The 23,310-nt window shown below is 52.2% G+C and overlaps 10 protein-coding genes across 10 annotated transcripts; 6 read left to right on the forward strand and 4 right to left on the reverse strand.

The window, feature by feature from the left end:
• Positions 1 to 376: 376 nt before the first annotated feature.
• BCR38DRAFT_401678 (raffinose synthase Sip1) lies at positions 377 to 3,939 on the reverse strand. Its single transcript, XM_040857758.1, has 2 exons — positions 1,066 to 3,939; positions 377 to 1,004 (listed from the first exon to the last, which is right to left on the reverse strand). Exons 1-2 carry the CDS (start codon positions 3,527 to 3,529, stop codon positions 748 to 750), a joined length of 2,721 nt encoding a protein of 906 aa, XP_040710571.1. The 5' UTR covers positions 3,530 to 3,939; the 3' UTR covers positions 377 to 747.
• Positions 3,940 to 4,234: 295 nt separating this feature from the next.
• On the forward strand, positions 4,235 to 5,912 carry BCR38DRAFT_490194 (mitochondrial-processing peptidase subunit beta; the record flags this gene model as incomplete). The annotated part of the gene is made up of 5 exons (XM_040864488.1): positions 4,235 to 4,390; positions 4,462 to 4,587; positions 4,643 to 4,720; positions 4,787 to 5,472; positions 5,525 to 5,912. 5 exons carry the CDS (start codon positions 4,235 to 4,237, stop codon positions 5,910 to 5,912), a joined length of 1,434 nt encoding a protein of 477 aa, XP_040710572.1.
• Positions 5,913 to 6,643: 731 nt separating this feature from the next.
• On the forward strand, positions 6,644 to 7,452 carry BCR38DRAFT_528147 (uncharacterized protein; the record flags this gene model as incomplete). Its single annotated transcript, XM_040865416.1, has 3 exons — positions 6,644 to 7,023; positions 7,085 to 7,215; positions 7,280 to 7,452. Exons 1-3 carry the CDS (start codon positions 6,794 to 6,796, stop codon positions 7,450 to 7,452), a joined length of 534 nt encoding a protein of 177 aa, XP_040710573.1. The 5' UTR covers positions 6,644 to 6,793.
• On the reverse strand, positions 7,415 to 9,091 carry BCR38DRAFT_504331 (FAD dependent oxidoreductase-like protein; the record flags this gene model as incomplete). The annotated part of the gene is made up of 3 exons (XM_040864896.1): positions 7,415 to 8,331; positions 8,391 to 9,004; positions 9,069 to 9,091. 3 exons carry the CDS (start codon positions 9,089 to 9,091, stop codon positions 7,904 to 7,906), a joined length of 1,065 nt encoding a protein of 354 aa, XP_040710574.1. The 3' UTR covers positions 7,415 to 7,903.
• Positions 9,092 to 11,310: 2,219 nt separating this feature from the next.
• BCR38DRAFT_354994 (uncharacterized protein) lies at positions 11,311 to 13,110 on the forward strand (the record flags this gene model as incomplete). The annotated part of the gene is made up of 1 exon (XM_040856921.1): positions 11,311 to 13,110. The coding sequence occupies one exon, from the start codon at positions 11,311 to 11,313 to the stop codon at positions 13,108 to 13,110; it is 1,800 nt and encodes a 599-aa protein (XP_040710575.1).
• Positions 13,111 to 13,475: 365 nt separating this feature from the next.
• Positions 13,476 to 14,347, reverse strand: BCR38DRAFT_354926 (small-subunit processome; the record flags this gene model as incomplete). The annotated part of the gene is made up of 2 exons (XM_040856912.1): positions 13,476 to 14,180; positions 14,252 to 14,347. The coding sequence occupies 2 exons, from the start codon at positions 14,345 to 14,347 to the stop codon at positions 13,476 to 13,478; spliced, it is 801 nt and encodes a 266-aa protein (XP_040710576.1).
• Positions 14,348 to 15,699: 1,352 nt separating this feature from the next.
• Positions 15,700 to 16,771, forward strand: BCR38DRAFT_354931 (uncharacterized protein; the record flags this gene model as incomplete). The annotated part of the gene is made up of 2 exons (XM_040856914.1): positions 15,700 to 15,919; positions 15,975 to 16,771. The coding sequence occupies 2 exons, from the start codon at positions 15,700 to 15,702 to the stop codon at positions 16,769 to 16,771; spliced, it is 1,017 nt and encodes a 338-aa protein (XP_040710577.1).
• A 683-nt stretch (positions 16,772 to 17,454) lies between these two features.
• BCR38DRAFT_449947 (arginase family-domain-containing protein) lies at positions 17,455 to 19,220 on the forward strand. The gene is made up of 7 exons (XM_040861334.1): positions 17,455 to 17,838; positions 17,930 to 18,026; positions 18,083 to 18,189; positions 18,270 to 18,423; positions 18,474 to 18,519; positions 18,582 to 18,850; positions 18,941 to 19,220. Exons 1-7 carry the CDS (start codon positions 17,572 to 17,574, stop codon positions 19,171 to 19,173), a joined length of 1,173 nt encoding a protein of 390 aa, XP_040710578.1. The 5' UTR covers positions 17,455 to 17,571; the 3' UTR covers positions 19,174 to 19,220.
• On the reverse strand, positions 19,221 to 20,654 carry BCR38DRAFT_449950 (uncharacterized protein). The gene is made up of 2 exons (XM_040861335.1): positions 20,180 to 20,654; positions 19,221 to 20,115 (listed from the first exon to the last, which is right to left on the reverse strand). The coding sequence occupies exons 1-2, from the start codon at positions 20,523 to 20,525 to the stop codon at positions 19,424 to 19,426; spliced, it is 1,038 nt and encodes a 345-aa protein (XP_040710579.1). The 5' UTR covers positions 20,526 to 20,654; the 3' UTR covers positions 19,221 to 19,423.
• Positions 20,655 to 21,733: 1,079 nt separating this feature from the next.
• BCR38DRAFT_461374 (histidinol dehydrogenase) lies at positions 21,734 to 23,169 on the forward strand (the record flags this gene model as incomplete). The annotated part of the gene is made up of 3 exons (XM_040862517.1): positions 21,734 to 22,092; positions 22,140 to 22,839; positions 22,906 to 23,169. The coding sequence occupies 3 exons, from the start codon at positions 21,734 to 21,736 to the stop codon at positions 23,167 to 23,169; spliced, it is 1,323 nt and encodes a 440-aa protein (XP_040710580.1).
• Between the last annotated feature and the right edge of the window lie 141 nt (positions 23,170 to 23,310).

Consider the following 23,310-nt stretch of genomic DNA (forward strand, 5'->3'; position numbering starts at 1 on the left):
CGGCGTGTCGGGGTTGAACTTAGGGAATGTACATTCGCCGTACAATGTTGCAGAGGCACCCGTTGATGCTTTGAAGGATTTCGAAGATACGGAGCTGCTATGTAAGTCGATTCAGGATGGATTTCACTATGACACCCCCCAGTAACGTAAAGCTTATGTATTATGCTAACCGCTACCGATTTGGCTTAACGGCTTTGTAGTTGCCGGGAATAGGACTACTGATCAACAACGATTTCCACGAATGAGGGACCATGGATATAGTTACGACGCCAGCACAAAAGCCTACTCCCCCCAAGCCTGTAAGCTACAAATGATTTGGAATCAGGCGATAACAATCAAAGAGCCCAGATACGAGCCACCATGTTTGACAGGCGCTGCAACAATTACTTTAATTATAAGCTATGTTCTGATTCTCTTGCTTCTGATCTTGCGCTTGCGATGGCCGCTTATGCTTGGGTTCTTGGAAGAAGAAAAGGCGTGCGTCACAGCCGAAACCAGCAGACAAACGTATCTTCAGAGGGCAGAAATCATATACGCGACAAGACCAAGAGCTGAGAACATAAGCTTTAGCTTAAGGATCTTAAAACCACATCAAAACACTACTAAGCTATATAATCCCCCAGTTTTGCAATTTCTGGTGCCAATCCTTTTTCTTTTGCAACTTCCCGTGTCATGTAATCGTCCATTCTCATGTGCCTCGACCAAGTTTTATGCCTCAACAATACACACTGCCCATGGGAAAGTAACCTAGACCGATATAATATAATCCTCGGGGTCAGACCCGGGTTCATCAGTGTCGATGGTGATGTAGACCTTCACCTCAACCTCGTTGTTCCAGCCAGGCTTGAGACTCATCTCCTCCCACGCTGCCTCAACATCGATTTGCAGCACATGAGTGTCTGCCGGATTCACGGAGACGGTGTGTGGAGGGATGGGCTGACCCTGGATGGTAACCATGAAATCGTCCTCGACCGATAGGTCGGACAGTACAGAGATATACAAGCCTGATTAATTGTCAGTCAAGCATCCTATCAGAGAGGCCCGGTTAAAACATGGGCCGCTTACCGAGTACTCCAAGAGCCTTGAGGCGCGTGTCTACAAACGCCCTTCCGTTCCGCAACAGATCGTACTTGTTCATAGTAATGGCTGCAGCACCCGTCATCTTGCCAAGCAACCCCAGGCTCGCAACATAGACCTGGCCCCTTGCATCGCTGTAGAACTGCTCCACAGGGAACGCGGCAAAGATATCGTAGCCTCTGACGTCGAGCGAGACAGGCAGAAGCGCCGCCCGCGAGTCCGGCTGCACGACCGAAGTGACGAGCCCGCTGTTGTGTGCACGCACAACATACTTCATCGATGGTAGCACACCCGGGAAGCGCGACAATGAAATGAGTTCCGTTAGCGGCCGCGCCGAGATGTTGAAGACGCCCAGCATGGGCGTGCCAGTGACGGCGAAGCCGTTGTAGGCGCCCACTTTCAGGATTGCATCATCGTCGTAACCATTGTACTGATCGATAGTGCGCCCGAGAACACTTGGTCGGAAAATCACTGTCTTTCCTCGGGGCGTTGGGCCTGTCATCTGCCCGATGAGGTCCATGTTGTGGTCACCTGGCGTGTCGGTTATGTAGATGGGTCCACCACTCAGACACCTGGCAGCAGCATGGAAACCGGAGTAATCATGAACGGTTTGGAACATATCCCAGTCGGGAAGAACGTTGAGATGCTGCGTAAGCAGCGTGTTGTGGGCGTTGGTCCAGATGTGCCAGGGATGCGATTTGGGGATCGCCGGAAAGAAGTCGTCTGAGTTTCGGACGAGCACTGCTGGTCGATTGCGTGGGAGTTGAGAGTAGAAGAGGATCTGTGGCGTCTGCGACATGCAGGAAATGGCCTTGATACTGAAGTGTCGCAGGGATGATATCATCCATGCGTCGAGGTAGGTGGTTGTGAGTTCGCGACGATGCTTGGCTGATACCCATTCGTCAACCATGAATTGAGCATCTGTCTTGACTCCGTCGATACCGCAGTCAGACAGGAATCGGTAGAAGTCATCGTAGAATTTGCCGACGTCTTCCTTGGCGATGACTGTCATAGGGCCCCCTAAGGGTAGGTTCCTCCGTTTCGAATCGCCACGGTCGACTACTACAGTCTTGTAGTCATTGGCGAGCTTGCTGCCTGGAGTTATGCCACCCCAGTACCCGAGTAAAGCGTGCCATACAGCGATATGTTGGATGTTGGGGTGTTTCGAGCGAATCCGACTGACGGTCTCCTTCAGACCCTTGGGGAACGTCTTGGGTTCGGCTTCGAAACTGTTCCATCCTCTTTGGAATTGGCTTGGGTCAGTATAGTCAATATCTTGCCAATTATCGTCAATGATCAGACTGGTTACATTGATGTTGTTCTCGGCAAGGGTGTCGACTGCCTTGTACACCTTCTCATCTGTGAGGTCTTGGCCGAGAGCATTCCAAGTGCAGTATCCTAAACCGTCATACCAGTTCTCCATCCACTCGGGTTTTACGCCGTCTCGCAAGGCCTGCAACTCCTTGTCGAGCTCCTGATCAACTTTCTTCGCGGACATAACAATATTCCTAGCATGGTACATGGTTGCGGCCATGGCACTGTCGAAGTTGTCCCCGATGGCTGCGATGATTGTGCTAGATGACGAGCTTTCTGCGTCGTTCCTCAAATGTAGCAATACCTTCCCATCCTCAGAATGGCGGAAAACTGTCGTCACATCGTTGACACCACTGACTGCAAGAAGTACCAGGTGTTTGCCTTTGGGGCTAAGGAAAGACGCCATCACGGCGTCCTTGTCAAGCTCGAAGGACTCCTTGCCGTGTCTGGGGGCCAGCCACGGACTCCAAATACGGACCAGGGCGAACCATCGCAAGAATCCACCAAAGGGAAGTCCAAGTTTTGTATCTGCGAATGTGGAATTGTCGCCACTTGCTGGACCGACCGATGCTTCGATTGTCCAAACTTCTGTGCCAGGGGACTGGCTAGCTGCAGTTTTGGCCTTCAGGTCAGAGTTGAGGTCTGGGATGACATCGGAGAATTTGGCCGAGGTCTGACTCCTGTCAGAGTTGACGATAATAACCCCGTCTCCCATACTCTGCTCATCCCTTGCCCATTTCCAGGGTTGGTCCGGCTGACTGCGGAACTTGAGGGTGAAGTTCAACGTGGATGAGACGGAAACGGATGACTTGAAGTACAGTCGTGCCTTCTCCGCCTCGGCATTCTGTAGTGAAGTTGGCGATGGCCCGTTTCCCACTGGATCCAGCACCGTTTCCACCCATTCGCCGCCCTCAGAATGCCAGAGAACGACTTCCCAGGGATCTTTGGCTTCTTTCTCATCGGCCTCGAGAAGAATCGTGAAAGGGACGTTTCCACCCTTGACTTGGGTCACTTGTCCCAGAGGCGGGTAGCTTGATACTGTAGCACCCATCTCATCGAGGTTGGAAGGAGGTGGTTTCTGCTTCGGGATGAAGACGGCTTGAAACTCAGCACCGAAGTCGTACTCCTCGTCACCCATAGTGCCGTGTGCGGAATGCTACCAAATGAAAAATGAACAAGCAAGACTTTGGAATCTGGGAAGTTGAGATGAAGATTATCGACGTATGTGTTGGTTGTTCAAGCTGCGACGCTGGTCTACCTGCAGACCTGACGTGGCTCCGACATGAACCAAGCTATCCAGTGCGTGCAGTGCCTGGCCTAACACAGTGAGTAGCTCTCAACCTTGAATGACATGTCCATACTCCACCACAACCGGATCAGAAATTCTCAGAACATGGAAAGTTGCTTTGAAACGGCACTCTTCGCACAAGATGACTATGGGATACTGCTATATTTGAAATGAATTGAAGACAGCAAGCCTTGGCCAACCATGATATTATGCATATCTTTGATGTTACGGTTGTAAAGTACTGGTTCACTGTTCGTCACTGAAACAAGTTGATTTGACGAAACCAAACCCACCAATCACTGCCAGCAGGAATCATCTGACCTTGGAGCCCAGTGGCGGTGCGGAAACTGTGGCTCAAAAACCCTCGGGAGCTCGGACTCCTGGGGTGGGAGGAGCAGGAACGGGCCAATGACAGCTGGACATACCAAATTTGAGCTGCTTGCCTTGCCTCTGAAGCCGAGATTCTGACGGACGGAACCTCGAAAGATTTCGCTCCGCATCAAACCACTCAACCCGAACCCGCTCCTTCTCACCACCCCCATCATCATCGATCCGATGGCCTCCAGGAGACTAGCACTAAACCTCGCACAGGGGATTCGCAGTCGAGCTGCATCCCCCGCCCTGCGATCGTTGAAGCGAGGTTTTGCTACACCAGTGTCGTCTCCTGTTGGCGCGAAGACACAGACTACAACACTCAAGAATGGCCTGACTGTGAGCGCCCCGATGACCAATTGGTCCCATCATCATCCGAAGGCGCTGTTACTGACTGCGAATAATGCCAGGTCGCCACCGAGTACTCGCCATGGGCGCAGACAAGCACAGTGGGCGTATGGATTGATGCCGGCTCCAGATCCGAGACGGACGAGACAAATGGCACCGCACACTTCCTGGAGCACCTTGCCTTCAAGGTATATATGCTGTATCCAGCAGAGCGATGTGTCATCATACTGACGGCCGAATCAGGGTACCCAGAAGCGAACGCAACAGCAATTAGAGCTCGAGATCGAGAACATGGGCGGCCACTTGAATGCCTACACATCGGTGCGTGAAATATCTGAACCGACAACCAGGCGTCTCGAAGAACCCGCCTACTGACAATCTGGACAGCGTGAAAACACAGTATACTTCTCGAGAGCATTCAACTCGGACGTGCCCCAATGCGTCGATATCCTTGCCGATATCCTCCAAAACTCCAAGCTCGAGCACGGCTCCATCGAGCGTGAGCGGGACGTCATTCTGCGCGAGTCTGAGGAGGTTGAGAAGCAGCTGGACGAGGTTGTTTTCGACCACCTGCACGCCACCGCCTACCAACACCAGCCCTTGGGCCGCACCATCCTAGGACCCCGTGAAAACATCCGCGATATCACCCGTACTGAGCTCACCAACTACATCAAGACCAACTACACGGCTGATCGTATGGTCCTTGTGGGCGCCGGTGGCATCGCCCACGAGCAGCTGGTTGAGTTGGCAGAGAAGAACTTCTCGGGTCTTCCTACGACTTCGCCTCACAACTCCGCCTACTTGCTGTCGAAGAGAAAGCCGAATTTCATTGGCTCCGATATCCGTGTTCGTGATGACACCATCCCTGCTGCACACATTGCCCTGGCAGTTGAGGGTGTAAGCTGGAACGATGACGACTACTTCACCGCTTTGGTTACTCAAGCTATTGTTGGCAATTACGACAAGGCTATGGGCAGCGCACCTCACCAAGGCAACAAGCTCAGCGGCTTTATTCACGAGAATGGCCTCGCCAACAGCTTTATGAGCTTCTCTACCAGCTACAGTGACACTGGGTAAGTCCACTGCTGGCCGTATGTGTTGCAAATATATTAACAAGATATATAGTCTGTGGGGTATTTACTTAGTGTCTGACCAAGTCACCCGTCTTGACGACCTTGTCCACTTCGCTCTGCGGGAATGGTCCAGACTGTCTAGCAACGTCACTGAATCCGAGGTTGAGCGCGCCAAGGCACAACTGAAAGCCTCCATCCTCTTGTCCCTTGACAGCACCTCCGCAGTTGCCGAGGATATCGGTCGTCAACTTGTTACCACTGGCCGTCGGATGAACCCTGGCGAGATCGAGCGCGTCATCGATGCAGTCACAGAGAAGGATGTAATGGAGTTCGCAAACCGGAAGCTTTGGGATCAAGACGTTGCCATCAGCGCTGTTGGCAGTATTGAGGGCTTACTTGACTACCAAAGAATTAGAAACGACATGAGCCGAAACTTCTAGGTTATTGACGAGCGTGAAGGAAGGGTGGCTTACGTCTTGGTGGGAGAGGAAAAACCACACGGTCATAGAGTGTAACTGATACCGCCGCACTTTTAGTTGTACCATAAAGAACTTTCATCTGTTAGTAGTGTGTTCTTGTTCGCAACCACTGGTTTTCGATACTGCCATGCCTCAGCATAGCCTGGTACAGCAGCACCCTTGGTCAACCTCGGTGAGCTCGTAGTTATCAGCAAGGAAGCATTCTTGGACGTCTGTCGTGTACAAGGGGCACCTTTCGTATGTTAGGTAGTTCCTCTCATGGTGTCAATCAATTTGTCAAATCAGCTGGGGCCTTTCTGGGTCAATGGTGACGTGCCTATAACTGCTTGGTGAGAGCAGACGGTGTACACGACTACCTTCCCTGCTTGAAGAAACTGTAGAAGCTCGGTGCAAACCGTTAGCGATAGGCTAATAGTAGAGGTATTTGCCTGCTGTTCCATGTAGTAGTGCAAGCCTCGTCTCGCTCCTTCCTTGTGTAACTGTAGTATCTATCAGAGGCAAGGACTCTAAGTGCTTGTCCCCAGGGTCTCCTCCAAATGAATCTGCAGGAACGCGTTTGCTAGTGACTGCCAGGAAAACCCGCAACTCCATCGTTTCAAGTAGCGGCTTCTTTTTGCAGTGCCTTAGGTAAGATAACAGCAAGCCGGTGAATTCACTCTGGGGCCGCCTTCTTGAATACATCAATCCATCCAGGACTCGTTGCCCTGATTCTGTCTGCAGCTCACCACAAACACGTCGACTTTTTCGACTTCGACATCCATTCTTTCATTTCGTCATTCCTTACAGGAGGAATCACCCGGTCTTATTTGTTCACCGCCCGCTCCTTAATCATCACGACCATCATGAAGTTCCTCACTTCCATCTTGCTGGTCCTCATTACCCTGACAGGCACCCTCGCCTCGCCCTACCTCAAGAACTGCAACTTGATCGACTGGCGTAATGAGACCGGCAGCGCCTTCTGGATCCAGGCGCAGTGTGGGGAGAGCCTCGAGAATGCCACCCAGTGCCTCGATTTCGACATTATCCACTGCTTCGCCAATGCCTATGGTACCCTCATTCCGGCTTACAACAGGTGTGTCCCCCGTTATACTTCTCCACAACTTGGTATTCTACTGACGATATTCCTGTTCAAGCCATGGCTTGTTCAACAACACGTGTGGCCATTGTTCCTTTGGTGTCGACAAGAAAGATGCTGCGCATTATGGTCTGCTGGAGTGCGATTGTCGAGTCAACAAGACTGCTGTTCACACCTCGCTCAGGACGGGTAAGATTACTGTCAAGCTATCCATACTTCTCTACATACAGATATTCTAACCTAACTTTTGTAGACCAGGTCATCAGGTACGAGTCGAGCCTGGGTCTGATCTGCCCGTACAACAATACGGCTGCTCGATCGGTCGAGTGTCCCAGTGACCGCAAGAATACCCTGAACAAAATCGACTTCCATGAGCGAGAGGTTCGACGTTCGCTTCCAGGCGGTAGATCTCGTCCACTTTACTAGGTTCCCGGAACCGCAAGGCATGATGACTATGTGGGACCACATTCAGAAATGACAGTTGCGACACTATTTGCCGTCATCAACATAATCTTTCGTAAAGGCAATCAGCAAAAATTAAGTTTGACTGCAACAGTGGACATAGATATGGATCTTGGAACAACTGCATGCTTTCTCCATTGCATTGGCATTAGATGGCCCTATTTACGGACGACGCGAGAGACGAGTACATATTCTAAATCACTGCCAGACATATTAGGCGGAATTGAACAGACCGCATGGTCCGACACGATACGCCCCTTTTCAAGTGATGCCATGACACCACTAGAACGAAGACAACCTAAGAAAGTCTATACTAGCATTCAGTCCTTTGATGTATACCAAAAGTTCTAGGACATGATCAATCCCTGGAGTACAAGTGAGAACACACAGAATCTTTGTTTTGCCTTCTGTGGTATCACAACTTCGAGGTTCGGGTAGTGGGCTTCGGAAGCAACTCTGCAACACCCTCCGCCACTCCCCAGCTCAGCTCATACCCTCTCCCACCCAGACCATAGGCATGTACAATGGATTTACCGTTGCTTAGTTGTTCTCTCTCCAGTCTCATGCCACCTTTGCGGGTGGGCCGCCTACCAACGATGTCTTTGATCACCTGGAAGCCCCCACCGTGACTATCGAGTATACAAGGATACGTTGCCGCAAACTTCTTCAACAAACCCGCTCGCACCTCTGGCGATGGATTCGGATCCCAGTTATTTGGCTCCTTCGTCCCGCCGATGATAGTGCCGCCTTGGAAATTCCGCGGCACGCAGAAAGTCCATGATCCATCGGCATTTTGGCGAGTGACAGTGACAGGGCATGCATTAGCCACGAGACAGGTCTGGCCTAAATCACTCCGTTAGCGGGCCTATTCCGAAAAGGAGACACGAGAACAGATAACTTACCCCTAGTGATGAACACCTTCTCATCCCCAAACCCATTGCCCGAACAATTAACCACGACGTCAACCTCCCCAAGATCTCTCATGCCAAATATCTCCACCGGATCCCTCACCTCCCTCCTTACCACCTTCCCCCCGAGGTATACGAACCTCCTTAACAAAAAACTGCAAAACACCATCGGGTTCACACACCAAGTATCATACTCACAGCCCCACGTCACTCTCTCATCCGGGTACTCCTCCTTCCTCAACAATCTAAACCCTTCCATCCCCAAACTCTTCGCCTTTTCGTCGTTCAGTTCTTTGTAGGCGGGACCAGGCGCCTCGAGGTACTCCACCCCTTTCATGAACGTGATCCCCGCCTCCCCAGGGTTTTGGGAGTGGAGGGTTTTCATGTGGGTGAATGTCCGCAGGGACATGGCGTGTTCTCGCTCTTCGGTTGGGTTCGTGGGGGGCACGAGACGGTTGTGCGCTCCGCCCCAGGGGGAGGTGAAATTGATTTGGGAGACCGCATCTATGGTTTCTGAGGGCAAGGGAAAGTCACGGGCTAGCAGGGTGATGGAGTACGGGGATTGGGATTGGAGGTGGAGGGCGGTGCTGAGGCCGATGACGCCAGCACTGTGGAAGGTGGTTAGTTTGAGACGGAGGGTTGAGTTGGGATATGGGGTAAGGGAAAGGTTACCCTAATACTACGGCGTGAGGCATCTTGGCGGGAGAGAGGGTATAACAATTCGTTCGTTCAGAAGTGCGAATTACGAATGCTGCCGAGCTATCCCGGAGTTATCGTGAGATATGTATACGTTCAAACTTCCGTTGGGGTTTGTACTTCGGACCTACGATCTAGGCTGTCGGCACCTGAAGTATGGATCAAGTAGATAGTAGATGAGCTCATACCAAGCTCAAAGCATGGAAATGAAATCACTGCTACTTAATTCGACTAGAACGGTTCACATAGCTCCACATCACTGAGCTTTCGACGATGATGCGTAGAGACAAATCAGAGTGACCGAGTCGGAAGCGGCGGTGGTCCGAGTATCGGAACTTGTGTGGGGTCCGAGAGCCGGATACATTGCCGTCACCGAAGAATAGGCGACCGGCCATAATCGGGGTTACACAGGATATTATCCGCAAATATCAATATTCTGGGGCTCGAGTCAAAATCGAATCGATGGCACGCAGGGGCGGCTCATTCTGGAATGACTCGAGCATGTTTGCGTCCCATTTGAGAAACAGTTGGCTGAATATACAACCTGAGGACAAACTTCATGCCAGCAGAGTTGCCGAAGCAGCAGTCCAAGACCTGCTACGATCAAAGGTAAGCTTATCCCAATTAAGATGTCAACGGTCTTGGCCCTATGTATATTTGGGGCAGAATCGTATGATCAAGTCTTGAGTTGGTCAGCACCTGTAGTGGCATTCTCAATCGAGGGTCCCATCTTATTCTCTGCTGGGAAGTGTCAATCTATCCAGCCTAAACACAGTTAGGATATCCAATGCCCAGACCTTTGATCATACCTCTTCATAGCTAACGCAGAAGGCGGCCGGCCAAGGAGTAGTAGCATTACGCGATACTACACGTGGTGCTGTATATGGATTACTTAGGAGTAGGCACGAGTGGCGAGTGGCACCTGCTTGGTCAAGTCGTAGTATTTGACAAGAATGTAACATTCTGGAGCCTAGTTGTCTGTAGCTCGTTGGACTTCTGAAGACCGAGGTAGCCGAAGCGATCCAACGAGACGAAGAAACCGAAGCAGTCGGCGTCATTACTTCTTCCGGGACTATCGACGAGACGCCAACCCATGGAATAATGCTTAAGCTTGTTTCCAACCTCGGCATTCTACGCGATCACCTCTTACCTATCCGCAGATGTCGGCGATAAAACGATAAAAAACCTTGGTAGATCGGCAATTCTAGCCAGAACTGGCGACCCCAAATCGCTTGCAGAAATGCAGAAATGCCTGTCGACTTACCCCACGAGGCGCTCGTCAGGCTAACGGCTGGAATTGATAAATCTTGCAGGTCAGCAAGGCCAACGAGACGGTGAGGACGCATTAAAAAAAGATCGCCGCACAATCTCGGTTGCCGCTGCCAAAACGACCAATGGGGCCTGGATCCCGGACCGCCCAACCCCTCCTGGTGCATACCGGGCAAGCGAATCAAATGCGATATCACCCAACAGCTAGCCGCCCGTCCTCCTTCACTCAAACAAGCGCGACCAGGTTCCAATGTGGACGGGCAGTTCTATTTCGGTCCCCTTTCTCCTGCTCTGGAACGAATGATACGGACCGCGAACAACAGTAGCTCGCACCACCCCTCTCCCTCTTTTGTTGCTCTCCCCGCCTAATGCACGCCGGGAGGAATTAGGCGGTTGAAGAACATGGCCCTACGAGACCCCACCAACCAGCTGTTATGGTCATGAGCGCGTAGGAATTGGGCTTATGGGCTTGGCCCCGGAGTAGAGAATGGCAAGGCGTGAGAATTATTGGGCCAGTCAGCGCGCGCCAGAGGTTCAAAGTATGCAAGCCGTGTGTGCGAGTATGCAGGTGCGTGTGTGCGTTTTACGGCGCTCTCGCTGGTTACGGTAGGTATATACATATTCCCTACCTCTCTTCGTTTTGCCTAAAGTACTCGAGTGGAAAGAAGGTTTTCCGTGTCTATTATTATTTCGGTTTGCCTCTCTGTTGTTCGAATTGTATACGTTGACGATCAGCGGTCGGTCTCCCGTTGTTACATACACCCTGATTGCGAATTTTCAATCTGGTTCTCGAGAGACCATGTCCCGCTAGCAGGCCCATACGCCCGTCGAGACGTTACTTTGCGCTGTTGCTGGCATCGGATCAAGTCGTTTCCGTTCGGGAGGCTCAGGAACCCCCGTCATTCCACCTGTTTGACACAGAAGGAAGGATAGTAATAAGTCGGCGAACATGCCGTCGTCGAACGCGCCCTCTGGGGGGTTTTCACTATTCCCCAATACCAACGCGACGAAAACACCTCCCAAGAAGACGAATACGAGACCTCGCATTACTACTCCTCAATCTTTGGAGCTGGACCACGGCGTATCCTTTGAGATGACGCCTCCACGGAATGGCAGGCAGACTCCAGATGATATGGCACAGTTCGTCATTGATGGATCACCACAGACAGCAGCTGGGCCTTCTCATCGGCCTGAAGAGTTCCATGAAGGAGCCTTCGTCTCGCAACCTGTTCCACTGGCAGATGCACCGCCCCGGACCGACACGGCGTTTTCGGGAGCAAGCACTCTTGTACGCAGCAACAGCAACCGATCCAGGAGTTCCATCGCCAAAAGACCTCTTGACGAGGCCCCATCCTCCTTGCCAGCGGCCGAGGCGGGAGTGCGCTCCATGTTTCCTCAGTACGACCATAATCTACCTTTCGATCGCCAAGATTACTTCCCGACTCAGACCAGTCCGCGGCACATTCCGAGAACGGTTATCAGTAGACAATCACATGTTCCGCAGGAGTCCGACAACCGCAGTCCGCCGGTGCGAAGTCCCGTAAGAAGTCCACTCAGTGCCGGCTCTGCTCAACGATGGCCAAGACGACACCACGAACCGCCCGTGATTCCACCAGTGAGCACGACTGAAGAGCTCCGCAATTACTGGAAGGCAGCAAACGGGTGGAAGGCCTCTTCGTCAGAGGGACGGACCTTTTGTATGAAGTTGGTCCCCGAGAAGGATACCCCAATATACAACCTCACGTCCACTGCGCAAACATTTTACCACCTTCGCTTCAACCCCACCTCCGCCTCTGCCTACGTAACGTTAAGCCGCCATGATCCAAGTAAACCCTACAAAGAAAGGGATCCAGCCGCAGACGCTGCCAAATCCCCAGGTGGCATTCTCGCCGCTCTGCGGGAAGCGGAAAAGAACAAGTCATGGCAGGAATCCATCAGTACCACGTTAGAAGAACCGTCACGACGCCTGCCGCCCAACGACGGCCTGGTAGCCCTGTTGTATCCCTGCGCCGCGACGAAGATGGCCCTCGAAAGGCCCGACGACATGCAGGCCGTCATGACTGCCGAACGTGAATGCGCCCGCCTCGTCTGGGACGAAGACAGCCAGAACTACTTCCTTGTGCACCCGGCCCTCGCCACACCCTTCTGCATCACGGTGGAGCGAAACCACGGCTGGAGCCGGACGGAATACACGCTCGAGCACATCGAGTCACCGCAGCACCTGGCCAAGCTGACGCGCGACGGCACGGGCGAGGGCTGGATGGAGCTGGACACCCTCATCGCCGGCCGCATCGAGAGCCACTACATCCTTGACGTGGCCGTGTGCGCCCTCCTCATCGTCGCAAACGCCGACGAGAAGAACAGCCTCGTTGAGCAGTTCGAGCCCCCTCCCGTGCTGGCCCCGCAGCCGGCGCATCTGCGCAGCGGCAGTAGGAGCCGGAGTAGTAGTCGTATCAGCAATATCAGCAACATAATCAGCGGCGGCGACAAGAAGAAGGGCAAGAAGAACAGGAAGCACCGCAAGCTTGAGGAGCTTGAGATGGACCTCGAGAGCCAGACGAGCAGCCTCGGCGGCAAACTCGACATCAGCACCAAGGATAAGGACAAGTTGCCGGGAACGGCGCGCACCGTCCTCAAGTTGTTGAGCTTTGCGTTTAAATGCTTCATTTGGGCGCTGACGCTGGTGTTCAAGGCGCTCATGGCTGTCGTAGTGGGGCTGACCAAGTGTTTGACCTCGGAAAAGCTGTGATACTTTTATTAGTCATGAAAGGCGAAAGCTAGAGGAATGTTTTGACTGGATTAGGATACCTACGCTCATCTTCGTGTTGGGTGGCAAATTTTTTTCCCCTTGTACATGGCTCGCTCATACTTTTTTTGTGCTGGGATCGGGGTTTGGGGGATATAATGAACAATGACGAGCGAGGTCTTGGATAGCCCTCCACGGGCACACACGTGAATCTTGTGTACGCGCTCTCCGATATCCATGTATGTACACAGCAGATGTCTCTATTTCTTGGGTATCGCATGGCCGTAGCGGCCCTGGCCCTCCGACGCCGGGCAGCAATGAGCAAAAGAAGAACTTTTCTTGGGTTTGAAAAATACACAACATCTGTATCATCGCTTCCGCTCGCGCACCTTGAACTTCTTGCCCGTCTTGGTGACAACCCCCACCGTAGCCGTCTTAGCCATCTTCGCTCGCTGTAACTCGAGTTCGTTCTCGGCCGTCGAGAGCGTCGTCACTTTTTTCCGCGCAAGCTGCAGCCGCCGTTGCAGCTTCATGAGCAGCCGCTGCCGTTGCTCTGCCCTCAGGGCCTCTGGATTCTGCTCCGCCTCCTTGTTCGCCGTGTCCTCGTCTTCAATTTCCCTATCCAACTCCGTCTGTATCCTCTCCTCCCTCTCCGAAACCGCCTCTGCGAACACAATCTTTTTCGGCTTCTTCTTCGCGGGCATGTCGTCGTCCTCCCACTCATCGTCCTCTTCCTCATTCTGCAGCCCGCCGCCATCCAAACTTCCACCTAGATTTACAACCCTCTCCTCAAGCCCCTTGACCTCCTTGGTCGCCACGTTGCGCACCGTCCGCACATAGTTGATATCCTGCGTCTTCATCAACCGGACGACGTCCTGGTCCAACGCGCGGTTGCCCCGGTCTCCATCCACCGTTCCCGTCCACCGTCGCCCCTTCGAGTTCCATTTTCCGACTCCGGACCGGCTGAGCATGCCAAAGAAAAACTCATCTTCGTTGCGGTTTGCGGCTTTCTCGCGTAGGTTCTTGAGTTGCTTTTTCTTCTTATTGAAGTCGGCGGCGCGGAGGGAGTAGTCCTGGTGAGGTCGATTCGGTTAGCTGGGGGTGTGTTTATTCATACCGCTGAAGATGGTGATGGGTAACGTACCTTGTGTTTTTCTAGGAGGCCAAGCTTTTGACGCTCTTTGGGTTGGGCGCGCTCTTTGTGGTTGCGCCGGTGGACTGCATTTCGCATCGAAGACATCTTGTAATATCGCTGCCGGAGGCGAAATGAAGGGTTTGTTGGCTGGGATCGATTTCGATGTCGAGGTTGCTGCTGCTGTAGTTGGCGGGCGGCAGAGTGGATTGACAAGGCTCAAGAAAATTGAATTGCGTTGCGGAAGGACACCGGACTTAAGTCTTAGTGGGGCCCGTAGTACGCAACTCCGATGGACCAATCAACGATCCGTCAGATGTTGCTTTACATTATATAGGCAGCAACTACTTCACTGCAATATTAACCCACACCGAGGCGACAAGTTCGATTCGGCAAGTACCTCAAATCTTCTAAAAGGGTTTCGATCGTAGTGAAATCACGCGGGGAACGATGGCATGGTGCCGTTCCCGAGGTCCAATTATCTACCCTTTCTTGTACCGCCAGGGCAATGGCTCAATCCCTCGAACGGTCGAACCTCGCCTCAAAAAAAAAAGCTTTTAGATGTTTATACTTTTCTGTTTCTAGAGATTTACCTCTTCAGATAAGTCACTGTTTTCTCGTGGTATATCTTACGCCTAACGGGAAAGTTGCTCGTCCTTGAATTTACTTACAAGTATGCTAGGTCAGAGTATTTCAACTTCGTCCCGCATGTGCACCTCCTAGTTAACTCTTAGGAAGCCTATGATATACTTAATATAGAGATGGCTATATACATTGCTTTCGATGGTAGTTGCTGAGAATCTCGATTCCTCAGCCGATTGTAAGCAACCGCAGAGTGATTTCAAGCTTCCAATTTCGTTCGACCAGTCCCCACAGTAGGACGAATTAAGTCCGCAGTAGAAGTTCTCACGCGAGAAGAAGTCGCGTGCTTCAGCTGTGTTTTCATCAGCGCTCGGATATATGCGGTTTATATCCAAGTAATTATCCAATGGCTTCCTTAGCTCGAGTTGGGTAACTTTACCACATGAAAAGGCAAAATTGCTGAATTGCTCGTTGCATCGTGCCGTATGATGTCATATCTCAGCATACGCGATCCCACGAGTGAGTTATTTACTCTGGTGTAAGTGATGCATTAGACTTGGACGTCACCCGCCTAGTGTCGGGTGTCGACCCCACTTTGCTTCCCCTCTATTAAAATGACACCAGAAGTGCTGCATCTAAGTTCGTCTTATTGCCTGCTACTCCTTGCCTTGACATTGAAGCCTCCAGTTTGATACTCAAGCGTATTATCGCCACACCTCAACGATACCCGCAGAAGCAGATCAATCCGCTAGCCATTAGCCACTGTGAACATGGCACCAAAAATATTCTTGTAGGCAATGTGACCATGACGTCGGTTGTATGACAAAGCTGACTGCTAGACAGGACTGGAGTGACCGGTAGGGAAAGGACCGACCTCAATGGCCGCGCATACTAATAAGACTTCAGGCTACATCGGCGGGGAAGCATTCTATTCGCTGTATGAGGCTCACTCTGACTACGAGTATACACTTCTCGTACGCAATGAAGAGCGAGGTAAACCGGTCGCCGAGAAATACCCCAAAGTGCGGCTGGTGTACGGCACGCTGGACAGTGCCGATGTCATCGAGAAGGAGGCCGCCGCAGCAGACATTGTAGTCCGTACGTTGTCAAAACTCTCAATCATCTCGGTTTCAACGTGCTAATTAGTATTAAGATACTGCCAATTCCGCAGACAACATCCCCTCAGCCCGAGCCATCGCCAAAGGCATATCAGCCGGGCACACGGACGAGAAACCTGGCTACTGGATTCACGTCTGTGGAACCGGCATCCTACAGTGGTACGACCAGGAGTTCAATCGAACTGGCCAGCCCCCCCTACCAGAGCAGAAATACCACGACATCGACGACATCGACCGGGTACTAACACTACCCCACCAAGCGGAGCACCGCGACGTCGACGAAGTCGTCCTGCAAGCCAACCAAACTGGCGGGGTGCGCACCCTCATTGTTGGTCCACCTACCATCTATGGACGAGGACGTGGCCCAGTCAACCAGCGTAGCATGCAGGTGTACAACTTGGCGAAGCAAACGCTCGAGGGTGGATTTGCACCCATCGTGGAGCCGGGCAAGACAGAATGGGACAATGTACACATACACGACCTAGGTGCATTCTTCGTGCTAGCCGTCGATGCAGCGCTAAACCCCGAGAAGAGTAAGAACCCGGAGATATTCGGGCCCAGGGCATACTATTTCCTCGAACATGGCACCCACCTCTGGGCCGACGTGGCGAAGTGGATTGCGGACGAGGCGGCAAAGCAGGGTTTAATCGAGAAGGCGGAGACGAAAACGGTGCCGCATAGTCAGGCTGCGTGTAAGACCTGGGGCTGGAACTCGAAGGGTGTGGCGGCGAGGGCCAAGAAGTATCTGGATTGGGAGCCGAAGGGGAAGAGCTTGAAGGATGAGATACCGGAGGTTGTCAAGAGTGAGGCGGCACGGTTGAAGACGAAATAAGGGTGTCTTCTCAGGGTGCCAATATGGTTCTGGTTCGAGTCTGATCAGCATTTTACTAACTCGGGTGAAGTGGAGTGAATTATGCTGGTCGTCTTCTCGATCAGAGGCTACCAGTGTGGATACTGGAAGGACACTGACTTTGCATCGATTGGAGGTGTGGGCCTGCAGGTGTGCGGTTGTTGCGGCGGGAATTACCTATGGAGCTTTCTATAGTTTCCAGAAAATGTCAACAGAGGCTCTGCAAATGAAGCAAAATATTTTCTTCCAAACTAGGTCTAACTCATGATCTCCGTAAATGTAAGGATGACGGCCACAGAATGCGATCCTCTCGACTAATTTCAAAGGGTCTAGGGAAGCTGCTCAGAATACCTTCTTACACTAAGCATACTGAAGTATAACTGTTTCATAGTCATATCATTCGTCTATGATCATGAGGATTGCTCTAGCTGATGTATCTAACGGCGCATTAGGTAACTTTCATGTTCATTCCAATCTGACAACGTGACCTTATTGTTCCTCTAAGCTTCCATTCTTAATGAGGATTACTGAGTATCTCAACTAGTTAGACAAATAACCACTAGCAGGATTTCATGGGTATCTTGAATGATCGTTAGGTTGCATACTTGAGTCCTGGTACATTCCTCATTGATTTCACAAACGGAAAGCACCGTCTTATCTTCGGACCCCACTTTCTGCTCATACAACCAAAGACATACTGCGGTCGACTAAATATATAAATTGCTGATATATCTAATAAATCAACTCTCAACTTTCTGCGCCCGTAATACAAACTTTACAACATGAACTTCTGTAATCTACTCTTCCTTGGAGTCTACGCATCCCAATTTGCATCAGCCTGGGAATTCCCCCATCCACCAACCTTCAGCCCCGGCCAGAGGCCCATGTATCTCGGCCCCGACGCAGATGTCGACATTGTGAGCGGGAGCCAGTTCAACGGCCTAAAGACGTACGCGAATTTGCCGTATCTCAACTGCTTCTCGGATGCGGAAGCCGGAGCCGAGGGGAAGCAATACGACATTGCTTTCTTGGGGGCGCCTTTTGATACTGTTCGTCTTACACAAGTCTCCATATGCACTTGCCGACTTTTATGTGTAATTCGCGAGGTCTCAATGAGCTGATGCAAAGCGTTATGGGTAGACAGTCACCGCTCGTCCCGGAGCTCGGTACGGACCCGGCGGCATCCGGATCGGGAGTCAGCGGAAGGGGGCGGAGGGCGGATGGAGCGTGTATACTGGTACGTTTCAGAAAAGAGCAAGTTAATGAGAAACAACAGAGCTGATTATGCCTCAGAAACCAATCCCCTCAAGTCATGGGCCACGATCGTGGACTGTGGGGATGTGCCGTTGACTTGGCTCGATAATAATGTGGCATTGAAGCAGCTGGACAAGGCTCATAAGGTCAGTGGACCATTTCTTAATGGAGATGAGACGAGACTTGCATCCATGATGGAGACAATATACTGATGACGTCTATGAAGGTCGTGTCTGGCCGCAAAGCGGCGAATGGGAGCTACTCAGTCACCCCACGCATCATCACGCTCGGTGGTGACCACACGACGACGCTGTCCGCGTTGAGGTCGACATACGAGCGCTGGGGGCCGGTCTCGGTGATTCACTTCGATAGCCATATTGGTAAGTTCTGTGCTCAAATCTTTGAAATCACGAAGACTGAAGTAGATCAGACACCTGGGACCCAGCAGTGATCGGCGGTGGTATCTCAGACTACGCGTAAGTCTCAACTGCCCATCATTGGTCCTTGAAGACCTCACTGATCACCAGTCCCCATTCAGTGGCCTAAACCACGGCACCTTCCTCCACGTCGCCCACGAGGAGCACCTCATCCTCAACACCTCCATCCACGCCGGCATCCGCGCACCCCTAATTCGAAAGGAGGGCGATGTCAGGAACGACCTCCGCTGCGGCTTCCAGACCATCAAAGCACGCGACTTGGATAAGCTGGGGGCCGAAGGCGTCATCTCGCTAATCATGAAACGGGTGGGTGAGTCCAAAGTATACATCAGTGTCGACATCGATGTGCTAGATCCGGCTTTTGCCCCTGGTATGGTCAGCCTTTTGCTTTTGTTTGGTCCGCTCTCACCTACAGGAGTCTATGTGGTTGCAGATGCTAATACGTTTTTCATCATCGTAGCTACAGGAACTGCCGAGCCCGGCGGGTGGACGAGCCGGGAGCTCTTGACTATTCTGAATGGGCTTCGAGGCCTCCGAGTTGTCGGCGCCGATGTTGTGGAAGTGGCGCCCGTGTACGACAATCCGGGCGAGACAACGGTGCTGGTAGCGGCCGAGGTCGCCTATTCGTTGCTGGAGCTCATGGTGCAGAATCCGGTCAAATCACTAGCTGATGACAATGAACATGGTTCTTAGAAGTAACCAAGCTCGCGGTGGCACAATCGCAACACCACGTATGAACGAAGATTTATATCATTCCCAATATAGTCTATTGCTAGCTCGTCAAGGCTGAGAGCGTGATGCTGATCCCTAGACAAAGGAGACTTGTAACTCTCGACCCTTCCGAACACCGTATTATGAGAATCCTGTGGATGCAATCCCCTCAACGCGCGAAGAGACAATTGCTGCTTGTATACACAGGAGACAGCTCATGTGAAATGCCCCCTTAAATCCTATCCAGCTTCCGGCGATCGTTTCGCGTACGCTTCATCAGCTTCTTGTACTTCTTCTTCTTCATCTTGAGCTTTCGTTGTCTCTTGACGCTGATGGCGACCATGCCTTCGGGCCGTCCATTCCGTTCCTCACGGCGGGCCTGGCGCAGGGCCATGCGCTCGAGGAAAGTGCGAGGCGTGAAATCTTCCTCCTCAATCAAAGTTGGACTATGGGCTAGTATCCGCACCTCACCGTTCGTGTCGGTGGTTTCCTCGAGGGTGAAGATGGCCTTGTAGACGCGATGTTGGGGCGCCGCCTCTTCCACTGCTTCTGGGGCTCCCGTCTCGACGGACGGCACAGCCGACTCGGGTTGCGGCAGAGGCGGCGGTCGGAAGGGGAGAAACTGGCCGGACATGGCGTTCAGTTGCACGTACATGCTGGACTCGGAGCCATCCGCATTCCTGACGTCGATCTTATGCATGTTGGCGTCGTTGGCCTCGTTTTGGGTCGGCTGGTTGAAGTCATTCTGGGGTTGTTCGAGATCGTCGATGGTCCTCGAGATGGTGGCCATGACATCGCTTGGCTTGTTCCCTTTCGTGCGCGAGGCAAAGATCTGGGCGAATGCATCGTCGGACACAGTTTTAGGGCAGTCTTGGGTGACCGACATGGGTCGGTGTAGCGAGAAGAAGGATGATAAGGCGACAGCTGCAGTTAGAAGATTGTAAGCCCGGCGTCTTCTACTCCGAACTCTCTGGGAAGTCCAGCGAACCTTTCATCGGCACATGTTGGGTGCTGGGGACGCTGGGCAGATCACCTAGCCCAGTGGCTGCTGCATCCTTGGCCTTGCGTCTGCCGCGTTTCTCCCCGCTTGTTTTCGCAGACTGCGCGGGTGCAGTAGTGATCTGACCATCTGGGAGCCCTTTAGGCGAGTCACTGGGGTTTGAGGGCTTCGAGGAAGAGTAACGCCTCCGCTGCTGACACCTGGGGTTGCGCGTGGAACTGAAGGCGGCAGCTGCAGTCGCACGAGCAGCTGTTGCGGGCGCAAAGCCAGAAAGCAGAGAGGAGGATTGAGGTGCAACGGAAACGACCCGCCGCACCGATGAGGGCAGCATCATACCCACGGGTATAACTTGGGTACACGTGAGACAGGTGGGAGGTATTAGGATCTGAATGGCAATAGAGGATGACGAAGGTAGACCGAACGGACGATGGTATTCCACTCTCTACCAAACCCGGATTTGTCTCATAGGCGCGGCTTCGGGAAAAGCTTCTGGTCAGGGCGCTTGCCTTGGCCGTTTGTGGCGCTAAGCGGCTTAACATTTTACCGCTGCCGCCCGAAAGAGCTGCACCAAATTCCTGATGCAGACCATGTCTCATTGGTCAAGATCATATCAGTTACTGTTCAGTTTCTGTCGACAAAACCAATCTCTGCCAAAGAGTACCTTCACCATCAACTCTTCTCTCGTATTCCCAGCCTCCGGTAGTGATTGTTAAATTTTGGCGTGCTTGTTCCTCGCATCAGAACTCCTTCCTGTGGTCGGATGAGCACACCCACCACCGTCCGGTCCTGCCCCCATTATCCTTCTGTTGCTTTTTAGTCGCGGCTAACCATGTGACGAATCAATCATCCGAGCAGATCACTGCCCCAAGGCTTACTGGTCATGATTGTCTCGTTGGACTCGGTTGTGAGCATCAAACACATATATGCAGAATGTTCTGCGGCACGCGGCAACCAACGGTGTAATTTCAGCGGCCCATCGTGTCAATTCAGAGTTCAGAAAGACGCAACATACTTGAATCCAGATCGAGGCTACTGGTTAAAGCGGATGCGGTGTTTGTGCTGGATACTTTCGACAGTATCTACTATCCTCTATGCGGCCGGTATGCTTGTACGGAGTTGCAATCGACTTCAGGAAGAAATCCGGGCGGTTTTAGTGTCTCTTCAAAGCTTCAATGACGCAATCGGGAGCGTTCAACTTGAGCGGTTCCACAGCTCCATCGAGATGAACTGTATATCCTAAAGTGAACACGAATAGGGTTGCTCCTGATCATCGTTCGGGATGGTGGACGTTTCCCCGCTCATATTCTCATGTCGGCTATTAACCCCACTTACCGTCAAGTATACTCGGCACTGGTGGAACCTCCACCATAGCCATAGACTGACACACACCTCTATTAGAACGGAAAGGTGCCCCAACTGAGTTTATTTTATTCTGACAACTTTCCGTGTCTCTTGTCCATATAAAGGATCGCAGCACATTGTCAAACCTGTGCCCGAGTCGGCTGCGTAGTAGTTCATTACCAAGCAAGCTCGCTAGTCATCATGGGGGCCAGGCACATCAAGACTGCTGCCCTGACGGCCAACACGACGACAAATCAGAAAGTCTCTGACATCGTTAAGGGTGTTATCGAAGACGTCAAGGTAAATGGGGACAAGGCTGTTCGCTCTTATTCTGAGAAGTTTGACAAGTGGTCACCGGAATCCTTTAAGCTGTCCGACAGCCAAATCCAGGACATCATCTCTAAAGTCTCTGCTCAAACAATAGCAGATATCAAGGAAGCACAGAAGAATATCCGAACCTTTGCCGAAGCTCAAAGGGCCAGCATCAAGGATTTCGAAGTTGAGATCCAACCAGGGGTATTCTTGGGACAACGCAACAACCCAATCAACAGGGCCGGGGCGTAAGTACTCGGTGTCATATTTGGTCCACAATACTGATGTGACATAGATACATCCCCGGTGGCCGCTATCCTCTACTAGCTTCAGCCCACATGACCATTCTCACTGCAAAGGTGGCCGGGGTCAAGCATGTGATCGCATGCACCCCCCCTATCGCCGGGCAAATTCCCCATGCTACCATCGCAGCAGCCCACTTCGCGGGCGCCGATGAGATATTCCTGCTGGGTGGGACACAAGCTATTGCAGCCATGGCCCTCGGCACAGAGACCATGGCGAAAGTCGACTTCATCGCGGGACCAGGTAACGCCTTTGTTGCGGAAGCCAAGAAGCAACTGTTCGGCGAGATAGGCATCGACCTGCTCGCTGGACCCACAGAAGTGCTTATCATTGCCGACGAGCGCGCGGACTCTTTCACCGTTGCAACGGACCTGCTGTCACAGGCCGAACACGGACCAGACTCCCCGGCTGTCCTCATTACGACGTCGGAAGAGGTGGGCCGGGAGACGATACGCTATGCCGGCGAGATCTTGAAGAAGATGCCAACAGCCGAGCTGGCGGGGACGTCGTGGAGGGACTATGGCGAGGTGATCGTGGTGGACAGCTTGGACGAGGCCTACGAGCTTGCCAATGTGTACTCGAGCGAGCATGTCCAGATCCTAACGCAGAGACCGAGGGAGGCATTGGAGAAGATGAGGAATTATGGGGCGCTATTTTTGGGAGAGAAGACATGTGTGTCCTATGGCGACAAGGTGCGAAATCCACGTTTGCTAAGGGATGGTCTGTTGGAAAGCAAGGTTCACTGACTATCACTTTAGTGCATCGGTACGAACCACGTACTACCCACTCGGAAGGCTGGACGATACACAGGTGGTCTTTGGGTAGGCAAATACCTCAAGACACAGACATATCAGGAGGTAGTAGATGAGAAGGCATCTGGTGAGATCGGGCGTCTTTGCGGTCGATGTTCTCGGGCCGAGAATTTTGAGGGGCATGCGAGGTCTGGTGATTTGAGGGCGCACAAGTATCTTAAAGATGAGCATGGGTGGATTGACGAGGTTAAGATCAAGGCTTCTCTGTGACATTGGATTCGCATTTGTAGATAATATATCTTGTAGTAATGAATTAGGGCGATTCTCGACCAGGAAGACCGAGTCGTCATCGTGCTATTGCTGTGTCGTCTACTCTGTTTAGCAAAACTCGGAATTCAAAACTAGCAAGAG

Source organism: Pseudomassariella vexata (assembly GCF_002105095.1).
Source record: "Pseudomassariella vexata strain CBS 129021 chromosome Unknown BCR38scaffold_20, whole genome shotgun sequence".
Classification (NCBI taxonomy): domain Eukaryota; kingdom Fungi; phylum Ascomycota; class Sordariomycetes; order Amphisphaeriales; family Pseudomassariaceae; genus Pseudomassariella; species Pseudomassariella vexata.